Source organism: Ailuropoda melanoleuca, chromosome 3 (assembly GCF_002007445.2).
Source record: "Ailuropoda melanoleuca isolate Jingjing chromosome 3, ASM200744v2, whole genome shotgun sequence".
Classification (NCBI taxonomy): Eukaryota; Metazoa; Chordata; class Mammalia; order Carnivora; family Ursidae; genus Ailuropoda; species Ailuropoda melanoleuca.
In genome coordinates this window covers 122570189-122587120 of record NC_048220.1, presented here as the reverse complement: position 1 = coordinate 122587120, position 16932 = coordinate 122570189, and the positions used below count along the sequence as shown (strand labels likewise).

The 16932-nt window shown below is 43.9% G+C and overlaps 1 protein-coding gene across 5 annotated transcripts in view; it reads left to right on the top strand.

The window, feature by feature from the left end:
• PDZD2 (PDZ domain containing 2) overlaps positions 1-16932 on the top strand; it is a 342657-nt gene that overhangs the window by 280811 nt on the left and 44914 nt on the right. For all 5 annotated transcript variants that reach the window (XM_034657049.1, XM_034657050.1, XM_034657051.1 and 2 more), the window contains one exon: positions 13093-13204. In XM_034657049.1, coding sequence (XP_034512940.1) covers positions 13093-13204 — 112 coding nt within the window. The remainder of the gene's footprint in view (positions 1-13092; positions 13205-16932) is intronic.

The following is a 16932-nucleotide window of genomic DNA, read 5'->3' as shown; positions in this document are numbered from 1 at the left end:
CTATTTCTTTGCCCTCTTGTTAATTTCTTTTGTGAAAATAACACCATAGAAGTCATGACACAACTTTACAAATTCAGGTAAGTTGGTTCCGATCTCTCGTGTATTCATTCTATTACCATATTCCAAGATGCCTTTCAGCCCTGCCCCCTATTACGAATTTCCCCTCTTACAAATATCACCCCCAATAATTTAGTTGTATATGTCCTTTGGGAGTTTAAATCTGTGATCCACACATCGAAATGTATAAAGACAAATATATTAAGGCTTGAGGAAGGTAGGCAGTTCCAAAATGAAACTGAAATGAAAACTTTTTCTGCCCTAGACAGAATGATGGCAGTTGCACAGGAGGAAAAAACGGGATAATATGATTCATTTGTGCACTGTATAGCTTCGGAAATCTATCTTATTTGCTTATGAGCTTCACTCAGCCATGAAGGTAGCAGAAATCCTTGAGATGTATGTGTCTTTTGAGACTGTAAATGGAGATCGTGCTGATACAGTCAGATTCTTACTCTCTTAAACAGGATATCCCCACTTAGTTTCAATTCCAGTTATTGTGTTGGTTTTTGTTTTTGTTTTTTTTTTTAGGAAAATGACAAAACCACTTTGACAGTGCATAGATGAGTTAGACAAATAGGCAGTGTATGCTAGGGGAAAAACCACACCTCACTTGAAGACCTCATGAGCAATGGAAGATTTGGAGTTTTGGGGTGTTTTTCCCTTTTTTCACTACATCTTATTCAAAATGGTAGTCCAGAGCCTGGAAATAAAAACAAAGCAAATTATAAGAGATCAGAAGTTCCCCTGTAGAATACAGGGCAGACATTTCTCAAAGAAATAGTTTTGTTTAAAATTAATAGAGTTCTCCCCACCCCTATTATTGTTTGCTTGCCTAGTGTTTTGTTTTGTTTTGTTTTTTTTAAGATTTCATTTATTTGACAGAGAGAGAGAGCACAAGCTGGGGGAGTGGCAGAGGGAGAGAGAGAAGCAAACTCCCAGCCGAGCAGGGAGCCTGATGTGGGGCTCGATCCCAGGACCCTGGGATAGTGACCTGAGCTGAAGGCAGACTCTTAACCGCCTGAGACACCCAGGCGCCCCTGCTTGCCTAGCTTTTTGTTTGCTGTTTGTTTGCTTGTTATTGATTGCCTAGCTTTTTATGTAAGTACTGGCTAATCTCAGTAAATGACATTTGCAGAAAAAGTAAACCATGCTTCTTCCTTCTGGTTCTTTCTCTTATACCTTCACTTGAAATATCCTTCCTTCTACTTCTGCCTATCAAGATTTTGAAGCCCCTCTCATCTTTCAAAGAGACTTCTCTAATAGTGCCAGCCTCTGTCATCTTACTTTCTCTGATTGCCAGTTTCATTTGTCTGTTTCTTATATCATAGCACTTAAAATCAGAAAGACCCCTCCAGATTTATAAATAAGATAGATGTTTTCAAAAATTTTTTGGTAAAGCTGTTGTGTGGATATTCAAACTTATTTCCTCTAGCAACAGACATATTTACTTAATAGATATTTGTGGAATTATCTTTTAAGCTAGTAGAGTCAGATAGATAGCCTGCATGTCACATACACACACATCCTCTCCTCAGCTCCAAAACATCTCTAATTCTTCCTGATGCTCTTTGCTCTGACACCAGATACAACCACAAAAGTTGGTGACGTGGCCCTGCAGGTGCCCACAGCCAGGTCCTGGAAGGAGCCAACACTGGACCAAAGCCCACCTGGCACTGCCATCCACATGCTGCTGAGAGCTGTGCTGGGGACTCTGAGGGATACAAAGAGATAACAGACACAGTCTTCCTCTCTTAACAGGATTTATTATATTCCATAATGAATCATAGTTATTACTATACTTTTCATATTCCCCTCTTCCATATAATAAATCTTTAGGAGCCATATGCCATATTGACCCAGAGGAGGGACATCTGATTCCTTCCAGAAATCTGGGAGGGCTCAATGGATGGGGTGGTGTTAGACTATTCCATATATTTTCCATAGGAACACCCACAGAAATGGGTGATACTCTAGAGCAGAAGAACAACATGCACGGTGGTCCTCAAATAGGAAATTGTATGGCCCATTCAAGGATCAGCAGATAGTCTATGAAGCACAGATGTTCCGGCCGTGCTTTTAGTTGCAGACTAAGGAATTTGACTTATCTTACAAGTACTAGATTCAGTAATGGTTTTCAAGTTGAGTGACAGAGTCAGAGTATTTGTTTTAAGTTTACTCCAACAGTGAGGTAGAGAAACAGCTAGACTGCAGAGAAGCAGAGCAGTGGTGGAGGCAGAGACAGGTGTAGAGGCCTTTGCTGTAGCCCCGCTGGGAAGTGACCAGAGCCTGTGCTGCAGGAAAGGTGGCCTTGAAGATGGAAAGGTAGGAGGAAGTGTGACTGATGGGTCAGGCGAGGAAGGGAGCAGGGCCAGCCTACCAGGCAGAGTGCTGGCTTCTGCGATCAAGGGGTCCTTGGTGGTAGAAAAGAAGGATAAGAATTTCCTCTCCACCTTTTTTGTGAAGGCAGGAGCAATTCTAAGCAATAGTTGGAATAAGATTTTGTTTACCTTCAAAACCTCCAGCTTCCTGTCCTCTCCTCCTCTGTTGCTAGTCCCTCTCTTCACAGGTTTCCTGAAGCCTGGTGCCCTCATACTGCTCTCAGCTCCCCTACTGAGGGTACCCACAGTCTCCCCAGCCGCTAGGAGATTCCAGGCGCTCCCAAGAAGTCGTCTTTTCTCCTCCAGGTCATTTTCCCCCACCCCTTTCGCTACCAACATCAATAACAAAAAAGGCCATCCAACAAGTGATATCTTTTCCATTTCTTCCAAGCAGTACATTTGCTAATAAAACAATCTGATAACTCAGCTCTATGGTGGCCAATAATTCTGTGACAGTTAGCAAACTATGTGCATCTTAACAAGAGAACCCTTATTATTTCAAATGAGTTTCTTACCGGTATCATTTAAAAATGAAATTTAAAGATAAAATCACAAAGCTTGGATACCAAAGATGTTGTTAGAGGAAATACCATGGTAGACCAGTAAGCCTTGTCTCCAGGAGCAGCTTCCTTAAGATGCCTCCGCTTGTCAGTACCTTCCTTTCAACTTACTAAGTCATGTTTCCTAAAACTTCTCGGTTTGTTCACAGTGACTTTGGATAGGGATGGAGGGGGGAGGTGAAGGACTAGAGTATGATCTCTTCCTATAGATGAGAGGTCAGCAGTTATAAGGCCAAATCGTACACATTCCAGGCTTTGCTGGCCAGTCTCTGTTGCAGCCGTTCACCTCTGGCTTTGTAATACAGAAGCAGTCATAGGCAATAAGTAAACTAATGGTCATGACTGTCTTCCACTAAAAATTTACAAAAATAGATCTGGAGCCAGATTTGGCCCCCAGACAGCAGTTTGCCAACCCCTCTATAGATGATCGTGTGTGAGCCTGGGACAGCCTCTCTTATTGCTTCCTGTGTGGGCTCCCATGAGCACACCCCAGCTTTCCAGTCAGAGTCTTCAAGAAGTGCATAGCCTTAGAAATATATATCAGCAAATAAGCATGAAGTTAGTACCAGTCCTGGAAAATAAAGAGTTGAGGGTACAAATCTTATTGATCTGGAAAAGGCAGCGGAAGGCCTCAGGGTGCCCCCTGGAACTTGCCAGTACATCAACACTTAGCTGCAGTGTCTTCAGCCCAACCAGTAACCCTTGATTTAAAACCCGCCTAAATGGTATGTTCAGTTAAAATGATCTTCCATTTTTCTAAGCCAGATAATCATGTAAAACTTTCTCTAAAGAAACATTTGCAGAGAGAAAACATTTTTATGGGAGTGTCTTAATTCATGCCTTATTTTCTTTCCTCCATCCCTCCTGCTTGCTTCTTGGGTCTCTTTTAGCATGTCTTTCTTTCCTGATAGCTCACCCACCTCTACTTTTTATGTGTCTTGAGATTTTCCTACACACACACAATTTTTTTGTTTTGCAGTTTAGGATAAAGAATATCAGGGGCCTCTGGGTGGCTCAGTCGGTTGAGCATCTGACTCTTGATTTTGGCTCGGGTTGCGATCTCAGGGTTGTGATTGAGCCCCACATCAGGCTCCACGCTGAGTGTGGAGCCGGCTTTAGATTCTCTCTCTCTCTCTCCCTCTCCCTTGCCCTGCCATCTCTCCCTCCCTAAAAAGAAAAAAAAAAGTCATTGTCCTGCTCCCAGAAATATGTCCAAGGAGAGCAGGCAGCCAGCTCCTGCTGAGAAATGACCCAAAGATCTGCCTTTAGTAGCCAGCCCACAAGCCAAAGAAGAGCTCCAGGGTCAACACTTTTCTCACCCACTAGGTCATGGAACACGGCGAGCATGATAGATTCCTGCTTTGTAGAGAATGTCTGCACTCGCCTTGCCTCCATTTGAAATCAATACCAAGGACAGGGCGCCTGGGTGGCATAGCGGTTAAGCGTCTGCCTTCGACTCAGGGCGTGATCCCGGCGTTATGGGATCGAGCCCCACATCAGGCTCCTCCACTATGAGCCTGCTTCTTCCTCTCCCACTCCCCCTGCTTGTGTTCCCTCTCTCGCTGGCTGTCTCTATCTCTGTCAAATAAATAAATAAAATCTTTAAAAAAATAAAATAAAATAAAAATAAAAAATAAAATGAAATCAATACCAAGGAGGAACACGTGCAGATTCTCCTTCTTGTGATCCGCATCTCCTGTTATTTTTGAAGAGCTGAGTCCCTTGAGGACATTGTCCTCTCCTTGGGATGGTGACACATACAAACCCGCCACAGCAGAAGCGAATGTGGGCCAATGACTGATTACATTCCAACATCCTTAAAGGTGATTTCTTTGCCTCAACTTTCCAAGGGACTAAGAAATCTATTTAATCTGTATACGTAAAAATCAAATAATCACCAACAAAGTATGTTAAGCCCATTCAAATTGTTTGGGGATGATCAATGGGAGGAAACCAGAAACAGGCTCAGAACAAGGGCAATATTGTTTCATTTTCAGAGCCCCAGCCTGAATGCCTGGGTCCACATCAGTTGCGGCTTTTCCCCAGCTGCCTCTGATGCTCTGTACACACGTTCTATGTGTACTAGAACATTCTGGGGTCTGGCAAGTTTTACTTTTCAGTTTTACTGTTCTCCTCTTCAGTCCTGAGTCCCCTTTGTTGGAAAGCAGTGACTCTAGTGTAGCAGTAGATTTCTGTTTTAATTTTTGCAGTCAATTCACAGGCTTCTTGCTGCTTTGGGCTGATTTATTGTTGTTCTGTTCCCTTTTTCTGAATGGTTATTCATTCCCAGCCCTGGCCTCTGTGATGGCCATCTGGTTCTCCTTCGGTCACTCAAACATCTGCCCCAGAGATTTGGAAAATGAGCTTCCTTTGGCAGCCTAAAAATAATCTGAGTGTGACTGAAGCATGAAAGGGAAATGGCCACGCTCCGCTGTCCTGTAGATACTGACCAGGGGGAGGAGCCAGCACGGTTCCCTAGGGATTTAGAGCTTGGATGTCTTCTGTCACATCTGCAGATTATTTTTTTTTTCAAGTGCTGGGAACTGTAAAAACATGGCACGAACTGGGTGCAACCCGTCCTCCTGCAGTTTTCCTTGGGATCAGATTTGCTTGTGTAATGGAGATAGTTGGAGATGAAAGCCACACTTTGCATGGTTTGTTTGCAAGGCTTCAAAAGTTTGCTGAGAAAGACAGATGATGCTCAGGGTTCAACATTATATTAGTCACAGTGCGTTTAAAGAGATCTCATAACTGGTTTGGACAGCAGTTATAGAACATTTCTAAGTACTAGACTTTTAACTTGGACCCAGGGGGCCTGTCTCTAAGGTAATGATGGTTTGCTCCTCTCCTTCAGAAGAATAAAATTTACCAGAAGCTAAAACTCAATCCTAGGCTGTTTCTCCTCTGAAATTATTTCTAGCCTCATTGTCCAGTGCAGCTTTTCAGAGGTGCTGCCAAGAGAGAAAAATGTCAACATAATGATGAGATTCGAATAATTACAATCCCAACAAATTCAAACCTTCTTGTAAGTCATAATCCAAAGACATTAAAAGTAATTAACATCCAATCTTAAATTTCCTTCACCTTTTCAGTTAAAAACCAAAGCACTTGATAGCCTCCTGCAGTTTCTCCTATTCTTTATTTTGCTCCATCTTCACAAATGAGATTCTTGATGCCAGGGAGAGGTTGTACTCGTCAGCACCCACAGCCTGGGTGATTTCTGTCCGGAACAAATATGGCTCTTTCAGCTCCAAGAAAGTTGGATTTGTTCAACAGCAAGTCTCTTGTATGCTTTCTCTTTTAGTGAAATGTAAATGAACGAAGACTAAATGGACCTATACCCTTGACATTTAGAAAAATGAGCCAATCCCTCATTCCTAGACAGTTGTCCCAGGCAAACTTTATTCCCAGAACCTCATTTAATTTTGCCCGAAGACCGCATCAAGAACTGTAAAAAGTCTGAGATTTTACACTATGGTTTCATGGATGCTGGCACAAGACATGAGATTCCTGGGTCAGAGACAAACAACTTTATTACTGATGGCACAGCAAGTAGCTCTTGGCTTTTCCAATCCCAGTTTAGAGCATCATATTTGCATACTGTCCCCCGCGGCCCCACGTCCCATAGGAGTGATACAGAGGCGTGCAAGTAGCCGCACAGGCCTGGGATCCGTGTCACAGCTAAGGAACCTGATTGTTGGCAACCGGCATCTTTTATGATAGGCGCGAAGCAAATCTGACTGCCCTTTGCTCCAGAGAGAGACGTTATCTTTATTATACTGGACCATAAACAAACCTGTCTCTTCCTCCAGAGACACTATCTCTGACTTTCAAGGTGGTTTGCTCTGCAAACATCCTTGAAAAGATAGATAATCCAGAGTAAAAACAGCCTATGCACGCTGCTCACAGGCCACACAGAGATGGGAGAGCCCCGTGGAGGATGGCCGCCCGGCAGCCCGTAACAGACCCAGTCAGATCAGACAAAGGGCAGCTGATGAAAATATTCTTGTCTTCTCTAAACACAACTCAGTCTGTGGCAGTTATTTGGAGTCCATGACCATGAATTTAAACGCGACTGGCAGAAATCCTCCTCCCAATCTGGATGAGGGAAATCAGGTTGGTCCTATGTCCTGTGGTCCTATCAAGTTCGTTTATATTCAGAATCTGCTTGATTTGCCTTTGCACTTTGAGATGAAAGAAGAGGCTCCCCAATGCACTGCGGGTGTGGACTGTGCCTCTGACAGAGCTTCTGTTTTCACTGGTGCAGGCGTTTGCAGTCCTGTGCCACATTTTCCATTTCCACCACCTCTCAGACGTGCAGAGAAGGGCTTCGACTAGAGAAAGCTGCGTTTCTCCTCCCCGTTTATTCAGCTGGAAAACACCCTCTGCAGGTTCATGAACCAGACCTGCCGCTGATGATACGGAAGCTTACCCCGCAATGAGCTCGGAAGGCTCATACTTCCGCCACCTGCTCCTGGAGATTTGTCTTTCCTCTGGTTTTGAATGTTCCAGGAGCTGAGTACCACGGCTTTCTGCTGCATATTTTGGGGCAGTAATTGGATATGTCTCGAGGGTTTCATATCTATCTCCTTTTGGGAAGACTCACTTGAGTTTCTGTTTAACCTGCTGTTTAAATGGACTCCTTTCTTCTTTCCCAGCCCTGCTTGCTGAGTCTGGGGGCTTGCTTCCTTCCTTCCTTCCTTCCTTCCTTCCTTCCTTCCTTCATTCATTCATTCATCCATTTATTTGAACTTCCCTTCTTCCTTTGCTTTCTGACATAGATTTTTTTTTTCCTAACATACTATTCTAGATTTCAGTTGTGTGGGGCTCATCATTGTGAAAGATACAGAATTAACGAGTCTTCTGTTTTCCAAAGTATCCGTTGTCCATATGCATCTTCACCACCACCACCACCTCTGAGTTGCCTAATTCCAGCCAGGAATTTCCCCCCCCACCGACCAGCATCAAGTTCTGGCCTATTATCATCCTGCCTGGCTTCCCTTGGTATGTCTCATGTTTGCTTCCTTTCCAGTCCTAATCTCATACTTTTCTCAGGCCACTTCCTTCAGGCCAACAAAAATACCTGTGTCCCTTTAAAATTGACCCAGGAGTTTTTTTTAAATCTCCTCCTGGGCTTCTTCACCCTTCACCTTTAAATCTGTCCAAACATTCTGATCACACTCGACAGAGGTGTTCCAAATCCTATTCAAGCTCTGCAGTTTTGAAACCACCTCTCGTTGTCTTCTGGGCCTGAGACGTGCATAGGAGCGTCACTGCTTTCTGTTCCCTGTGCTTTTGCCTCTTTTTCTCGGCTGGATTTCTTTAGTCCCCAGTCATGCCCTCCAATCTAGTAAAAACTAAAGTGTCTCCCCGCTCGTGTGACGCCCACTTCGTGGTCAGGAACTGGCCTCCCAGACCTCACAGACTCCTCCCCCCTTCATACCTGCATGGCCTAGGATCTCCGCTTTTCCTTCACGGAACCCTTACCGTTCCTGTAGTTCATCATCGCACGTTCCTTTACCATCTCTCTGCCACTGCTTCTACTCTGGTTATAAGGCCAGAGTGTGTTCTCAGATCATCCTTGATGTCCTGTGAAAACCTCGCTTTCGAAAGCATGCATTTCCAGGTACACGCATTTGGAACAGTCTTCTTAGCTGATGGGTTTGCAGCAATTTTATGGAATTTTTTTCTCACCATGAATCCAGCAAGACGGCATATTCGTGCCGGGTCACCATTTGTCTTGCTTTGTTCATTCATTAAACGTGCTGCCATGTGTAGGTAGGAAGTGGAAATGCTTATCCCTGCAGTCTAGAGCTATAATCCCAGACTGCGTAATCATCAAATCTAGAGGCACCGTGAGCATTGGTGGGGAGAAAACTCAAGGTGTTTTGTTTCAGCTGGACCTTCACTATACTTCTAGGATGCACGTTGGGTACTCTGCTAGTACTCCAAGTGCAATGTTATTTAATCCTCATAATAACCCTGTTAGATCATTACCAGGTAATTTTAACCCCTTAAACCTTTTTAAGCTCATCTCTGTTTGAACCAGGGCAGTAGTGAACTACAGAGGCCCTGGCCCTGCCCTGCTTCCGTCAGCCTGGGCCTCCATGTTCTTTATTAACTCTCCGGGTGATTCTGTTGCACACCAAAGTTAGTCCAGGTCATTCCTGACGCCTGGGAATCTCCTCAGAATCAGATCCATTCTGAGCACCTGCATCAGCCCCTTTCCACTCTGGCCATTGCTTCAGCCTGGCCACACCCCACTTCCCGAGATCCTTTATGGGCAGCTCCTGAGCTTTGTGGGGGGAGTTCTCTGTTCAAACTGGGTTGAGTTTGAGCTTTCTCTGATCCCAGCTTAGAATTCAATTTTCTCAAGTTGAATCCACTTTCACATATTCGTCTGCTTACCGGTTTCCAGAATTTTGTTGCTGTCTTTTGTTCTCTTTGCCCTGTGAGATTATGTATTTCATTTTAATATCTCTTCTCTGTCACTTGGGTGTGGTTTCAAATGAGAAAAAAAGAGGGAAATCTGCCATCTTTAATCAGAAAACTATCACTTAGGGACATCTGGGAGGCTCAGTCGGTTAAGCATCTACCTTCGGCTCAGTTAATGATCCCAGGGTCCTGGGATCAAGTCCCACACCAGACTCCTTGCTCAGTGGGGAGCCTGCTTCTCCCTCTGCCTGTCTTTCCCCCTGCTTCTGCATGCGCTCTCTCTCTCTCTGTCTTTCTCTCTGACAAATAAATAATCTTAAATAAAAAAAACAACTATCACTTAATTCTTAAACCCCATCTTTCAGATGAGGACATTGAAGCTCAAGGAGAATGACTAATGAACCTAAACCGCTAATAAACCAGGATTTGTATCCAGGCAGCTGGATTCTTAACCATCCTGCTCTACCACCTCACTATAAAACCAGAAGCTAAATATTCTTCTGCAGTGAGAGAGAGTCTCATAGGCTGCAAGTGTAGAAAACTGTCCAAACAGAAAGGCTCTAACTTGGAAATTGGCAAATTATATTAGATTCCATTAATATAATGGCATTGTTGTATAACACATGAATTAGAAATTGCTGATGAATAATAGATTATACCAGCTGAACCAAAGGCTTTCCAGGAGAACTTTTTGCACATTTCATTTTAGAACAACTAAAATGAAATCATTTCCAGAACAGTTTGATTTGTTCTGTGCATCTAAAAAAATTAAAATACAGCAAAGGGACTGTTTAGAGTGTGGGCATTTTCCGACAATAGTCAGAAGACTGAAGAGAGGAGCACTGTGATCAAAATTGCACTTTGTGTATTACTCCCTGTTCCCTGAGTTCCAAACCACCTCAAATCATGACAGGCTGTTTTCCGTTGCAAGAAGAAAAGGTTCTGTTTAAATTCAGAACCCCATGCAAACACTTTCCAGGGGTTCTGAAATCTGACGCTACTGCCTTGAGCTCAACAGTGTACCGTCTGCATCTCTTCGAGATGTCTCTAGGTCCGTTCTGATTGGTTTTAGTTACGGGCTTTCCGTAGTAATGCAACACACACCATCTTTCGTGTAAGATTTCCTTGGTATAAGAGATGGTATTTTATAGATCATAGAAACCAAATGTCATCTCATTCTTTGGCACATTTGAGATTTAAAAAAAAGAAGAAGGTTATTCCTTAAGGCTGCGATTCTCTTACTTCTAAACCGCCTCTCTCAGATTCTGAAAATAAAGAAGAGTTGGCTGCAGTTGGGCTCGCATGACAGGAACACAGATTTGACACAGAGCGTGTTCGCGCTTGTAAAACTACGCCGCTCATCCCGCACGCTCATTCTCTGCACACGTGATCTAGCCTAGATCTCGGATATATGTTATAAACAAAAAGGTGTTACTTCAGGGTCTCCATTCATTTCCTCATCTGTCAATGGAGAGAATATATTTTACCCTGGGACACATGTTTGCTGCGAACATCAAATGGGAAAAATGTCAGGAATATGAACTCTACAGTATGGTACGGTATCGATCATCCAAAGTGTTAATTAAAAAGCATCTAAGAATTCAGGGAGGGAAAATCCTCGTGACGTATGAAGCTGGAAATCAGGAGACTGAGGAGTCTCAGCCTTGCCTGTAACGAGTTGAAAAGCCTTGAGCAGGTCACTTTCCTGTCGGTTACTCCTATGAGGGCTTATGTCATCTCCAAAGTCCCTCTGATCACATGAAAAGCTGGGGCCACGCCAGAAAAACAGAGGAAAAATGGAAGAAGGAAACTTCCTAAGTCCAGAGACAGTGGGCCAGGATTCTTTGCTTCCCTTGACACGAGCTCCTTGGACCTGTTTTCTGAGGGTCTGGGCGTTGGCCGCTGTGGAGTCATCCAGCCCCTGAGTGGGCACCGAGGAGGTAATGACGTACCCGCTGAGGAATGCCCTCTCCGAGGGCTGATAGCCCGGGTCAGGGGGTGTGAGAGGAAGAACCAGGAACTTAACTGAGTCTCCAGTAATTGCTATTTACAGTCCGGACACAGGTTCTTTCCATGAAGCTTTTAAATTAAGCAAAGGGGAGGCCCTGAGGCTTCTCTCTGGATTATTCCTATTTGCATGTCTCCTGTGCCTCAGATCTCTGGCAGGTCTCCAAGAGGGTTCATTTTGCACTGGGTGTGAATTAAATGTTAAAATTCGGGGTTGGGAAAGACATCCCTCTTGAGAATCTCTAAAATCATCCTCAGGATTCCATTCTTGCCTTTACTTCGTAATTTAAACCTGGAGACCTGCCAATCCCTGACCTTGTAATAGGGATTCACCAAATTTATCTTTGTTTTATGTATCGGGATTCATTTGCTTTCCCACGGCCCCTTCCTCAACTTGCCTGCAACTCCTCATTTCTCAGACCTTTTTTTTGCCCTCTTTCTCATCCAGAGAGGTACTTGAACTTGAGGGGGAAGGGGGAATTTTGCAAATCTCCTATATTACATATAAGATTTACGTATAGGGGCATCTGGCTGACTCAGTCTGTGGAGCATACAGTTCTTGATCTCAGGGTCATGAGTTCAAGCCCCATGTTGGGTGTGGAGCCTACTTAAAATACAAAAATTTACATATAAACAATTACCTCTTAGAAGGAGGTGGAGTTTATCTGGGAGATTACTTTCTGCATTTTCATATACTGAATTTGATATACAGTGTATAGTTTTTATTAGTTAACGTTCAGGATTTGGGGCGGGTTTTTTTTACATTATAATTATGTCATTTTTTGATGACCATGAGTGTTTCAGGATATCGTCTATGTCTTTTTAAATTCATATATGTTTCTTCACATGAATCCTACCTGTTTTAATACGAATTTTTCCCTTCAGAAGCTCAAAGGAAAATAAAATTTCAAATGGGAAAAGTCATTGTTTGATGTATCTCTTAAGCTTTGTACATATAAATTTACTTCCCCAATTTTTTATATACACTCTCAAGCATGTAAGTCTCCTTTTCTTCTCTAATAAATGTAGTTTTTTGGGGGTTGTTTTTAGCATTTTTGGCTTTTCTCAGTGGACCCTATATACCCTTGAGACCTTCCTTTCTGCATCACCTCTTGGGGTCTGGTAGCAGAGGAGTACAACATGTGGGCTGACTTTCTGGGGCTACCTGCCCGTGGCCTGAGCAGAGCTAAACAGTACTCAGGAGTATAGCACACAGACAACATGGTTGACCCAAGGGGTGTAGTTTTTGGCTGCCAAAAAAATTAACGTTTTACTATATTTCGGAATTGAGTTTAAATTTCTGGCTTAATGTTTCTTCCAGCTCGTGTTATAGGAAAAAGCACTAGTCTGCTTCGTGACACACACACACACACACACACACACCCTGTGACCTTGACTGACAAGTTTCCTCCAGAAATGAAGTGGCCCCTGCTATGCTGTGCAGGGCCTGCACGCTGAGGAGGGACTTGCCGGCACAAGGCTGTATGGTTCCAGGTTATCTGAGGGGCTGTGCTTTGATCCCGGGAAGCTTTTTTTCCTCACGTGATACCTGTATTGCTGCTCTTCAAGCCTTCAGATAACTTCTGGGAGGGGATCTCATCCATGATTGCAAGCCCGCCTCTCCCATCAGCTCGGTGTTCTCTGCATTTCAGATGCCTGGGACAGATGAGCCCCAAGATGCGGGTGGCCCCGAGGAGTCCAAGGGAAACCTGGAAAGTCCCAAACAGGGCAGCAGTAAACTGAAACTCAAGAGTCGTCTTTCAGGTGAGTGGAACTCTTTGCGGCCTGTCTTTCAGACAGGGAGCTTCTAGCCTCAGGAGTGCAAAGATAAAGTCGTTAACAGAATGAGCTCTTTTCTTCAGTTACAGCCTCCAAATTGTTTTCCTTTAGAGAGCGCATGCCCCACGCATAAACTGCATTCAGCCCAGCTGCCCACGTGAATATTTTTATTTGAGTCATAATGAAGTGAATGTCAACATCTCCGTTTGTCTCTGCTCAAACCTAAATTTCCTGTGTCTATGGTTCATTTACTTCCACAAACTTGGGTGACCCATGCCCTGTGGAATATTCCTAGTGGCCTATCTTCCTGGCAGTCTCCCCCAGGCCTCAGTCCACCAGAACCAGCGGCAAAGCGGGCTATTTACCTAATGTTAAATCTGCATCTCAACGAAGCAGGAGGGGAAAATGGGATGGGAGTTGCAGCTCTGAGAACAAAGAGATTTCACATTTCTTGGGTATAAGCTCCTAGGAGCTGGCTTGTGCCCTGAGAAAGAAAGTTCCTGTTGAAAGCCGAGGCCACGTGCAGGAACCCATTAGGATCTGTGGGTCCTAGGCACTAACTCCCTGATGGCCTCTTTCCCCTATTAAAAAACAAACAAAAAAACCCCTGAAAGTTGTATTTTGTGGCTGCATTCGTATAAAGATACAAGCTGGATTCTTATTTATCTCTTCATTACTATGGTGTTTATACTTAAAACTTCCTTGTGGGCCCTCCCACGGTGACTGCTGGCCTGACGGAGAAGCCAGCCCCGGCTGCCTGCCCATGAAAGGCAAAGGCGTCTCATGTGACCTTGGGCCCGTTACCTTAAGACCCTGAACTTCCTCTCCCTCACCTGAGAAAAAGGAGATAATAATCCTGGCTTTGAAAGGGCGAGCAGATTAAAAAACGAACAAACCGAACAGGTACAAGTAGGCCGCCCAAGCACGGTGTGTTCACCTCCAAAACCTGTCAGTCTCCTCGTCCACACAAATCCGGGCGCAGGGGTGGTGTCTGTGCCCGCCCACGAGGACCCCGCCGTCTGGCCCTCTGCTGAGCTGATCTCGGGTAAAGTGACTGGTACAGGACCCGAAAATACATCTGTTTCTTTTGACGAACCCGAGTAACAGTGAATTAGTCTGCATTTGTAACTCATTTTAGTTAGGCAGTACATATCTGAACGTGGGTTTGTGACAACACAGTGACACGGCCAGAGGCTGATAAGTTGGAGGGGAGACATAGTGCCTAAGGCCCTCATGTGGAGGGCCAGCTCCCCTAAACCCCAGCTCCCCTAAAGCCCTGAGGAATAACATAGAGAAATACATTGAATTCCTGTGTGTGTTTGGGGCCTGGACGTCACAGGGCATAGCGGATGGAGATCTTTAGGTCAGCTATCTTGGCAGTTAATCCACACCTTATAAATAGTTCCCAGGAGGGCCACAGAGCGCTGGGGAAGTATCGGGGACCTTTGAAATCTGTGCAGTCACATTCCTCATTTTATGGATGAGACCAGAGAAGTTAAGGGAATCCCAAAGGTCACTCATTCAGTGCCAGCAGAAAGATCTGCCTCCCAGGTAGTTCTTAGCCACCCGTGGCTTCCTGAGAACCTTGACAAGAATCCTACTCCCCAGCCTGGGGCTTTATAGATAGAGATGTGGGGAGGGGGTATAGCTGGGGACCTTTCAAATTATAATTCTCTAATGCTGTCTCTACTATTAATTTAAAACAAGCAGCACGTTCAGCTGAGTAGTAAATCCACAGCTGGCTACTGTTTGCCATAAATGGATGTCACCCTCTCTTCCTGACCTTCCCAGATGCCTGGGGCCATAATAAGGAAATTTGTCTAACAGGCATGAGGTCGGGTAGAACTGTGTTCAGTTCTCAGCTCTGCCATGAGGGGCTGTGTGACCTGAGACAAGTGACTTGACTTCTCTGGGTCTCTGTTTCTTCAGGCGCAGAGTGAGGATTATAATGTACATTTATTCTGTAAATCAGTGTATGTGAAGGAACGTGGCACCGCCTCTGCAGAATATGGCAAACACCCCACCACTGCCGTCACTAACATCACATTCATCACCGTCGTTTGCAACCTTATTATCATTGTTGTCTCCTCTTTCCCTCTGGAGAGGGGAAGATGCTTGAATAGGTTCAGACAAGAATATTCTCGAGAACTTTAGGCCATGATAAGGCACGCACCAGAGGTAGGAAGATGGAAGTCTCTCGGGGTCGTGATACTCAGGGTAGGCATCTAGAGGACACAAGATGAAGGAGAGCCAGACCTTGGCAAGATTTGACAGAACCCAAGAGGAAGCAACCAGTGGTCTAGACGAGGGAGAAAACGCACAAGAAATGTTTAGGGACAATGGGGGAAAATTGGTTAGAGAAGTTTTTGGCAACTGTTTTTCCTCCTCGGCTTTTCTGGAAGATCCAATAATCCAGCAGGAACCATGATTGAATCCAGCAGAGCTTGTCAGAGAGATCAGGGGTAAGGAGCCCCTTAGGGTGGGAGACGGTGGTGCCGGCAAAGTGAGGTAAAATGTCAGGCGATATTTATAAGCTCCCCAGTTTTGGAAAGGATGCAGGAGGAGGACAGATCGTGTCCTTGAGAATCCGCAGGCCAGAGCCACGAATTCATGGAGCAGGGCAGTGGGAGATAAGGCTGGAAAAGTAATTTGAGACCTGTGAAAGAGGCTTATGGAGCTGGGTCTTCATGCAATGCTGTGAAATATGTTCAGTCTAAAGATATTTGAATACAGCAGATTTTAATGTGATCAGCTGCTAATTTGTCCTGTAAACTTGGCTATTTATTTCCCGTCTGCTACAAGTGAGTCAGTCTGGTATTCACCTATCAGTGTTTTATCTGCAGACTCTACCGTATGTGGTTTCTCTTCGGTTGAGGCAAGTGCCTCCCTGTCAGCTCAAAAGGCACTTTCTTCTAATAAATCTTTCTCAGATGAGTAAGCATGCCAAGAGGGATTAATCTGGCCATGAATTAGTAAGTCATGAATTATTAAGGAGGTTCTGTAAAGAAGTTCCAGCCATTTCCACTAAGATTTTTGCCTACTCTGGCTCCAGAATGACTAAAGTGATTTTGTACAACATTTTTCCTGCTATTCCAACCTGAATTTTCCTTACTTCCTACTGCCTTTTTTGCCAGCAGGGCTCCCTTTTAATTTTGGTATTTTTGATTTATCCTTGTTAATGCCCTGGGTTTGTGATCTTTTTAAATGGAAATTTGTCTTTGATTGCAAAGGAGTTTCAGGTGTTTGAAAACCTGTATCACAAAGTTAATATGTAGCTTTTGAAAAACCCAGCTTTTAGTGATGTTCATGTTAATATAACTGAATCAGCACTCTTCCAACTTTTCATCACCGTTGGAGACTCCATGTATTTAAGAGTACAGAATCATCCTGTTTTATTCCATGAAAAACTTTCTGAGAAGTGTTTAGGTAAATTGAATTTTAGGTCATCAAGTAAAACATAGTCTAGGAAAATTTGACATTACAAAGAATCTGTATGTGTATATAGCTATACACACACATACATATATATACATTTATAATGTATTTTGTAAACATTGTAATGTGATTAAGAGCTATATTTAGTGTAATTGAGCCATCATTTAAAATTAAAGTCCCTTAAATTGTCTTATTTTAAAATAGCATATAATATAATTTAGGTACTGATAAAGGTATCTTTAAAAATTACTATAAAAATTTCCTAAGACACAAAAGGT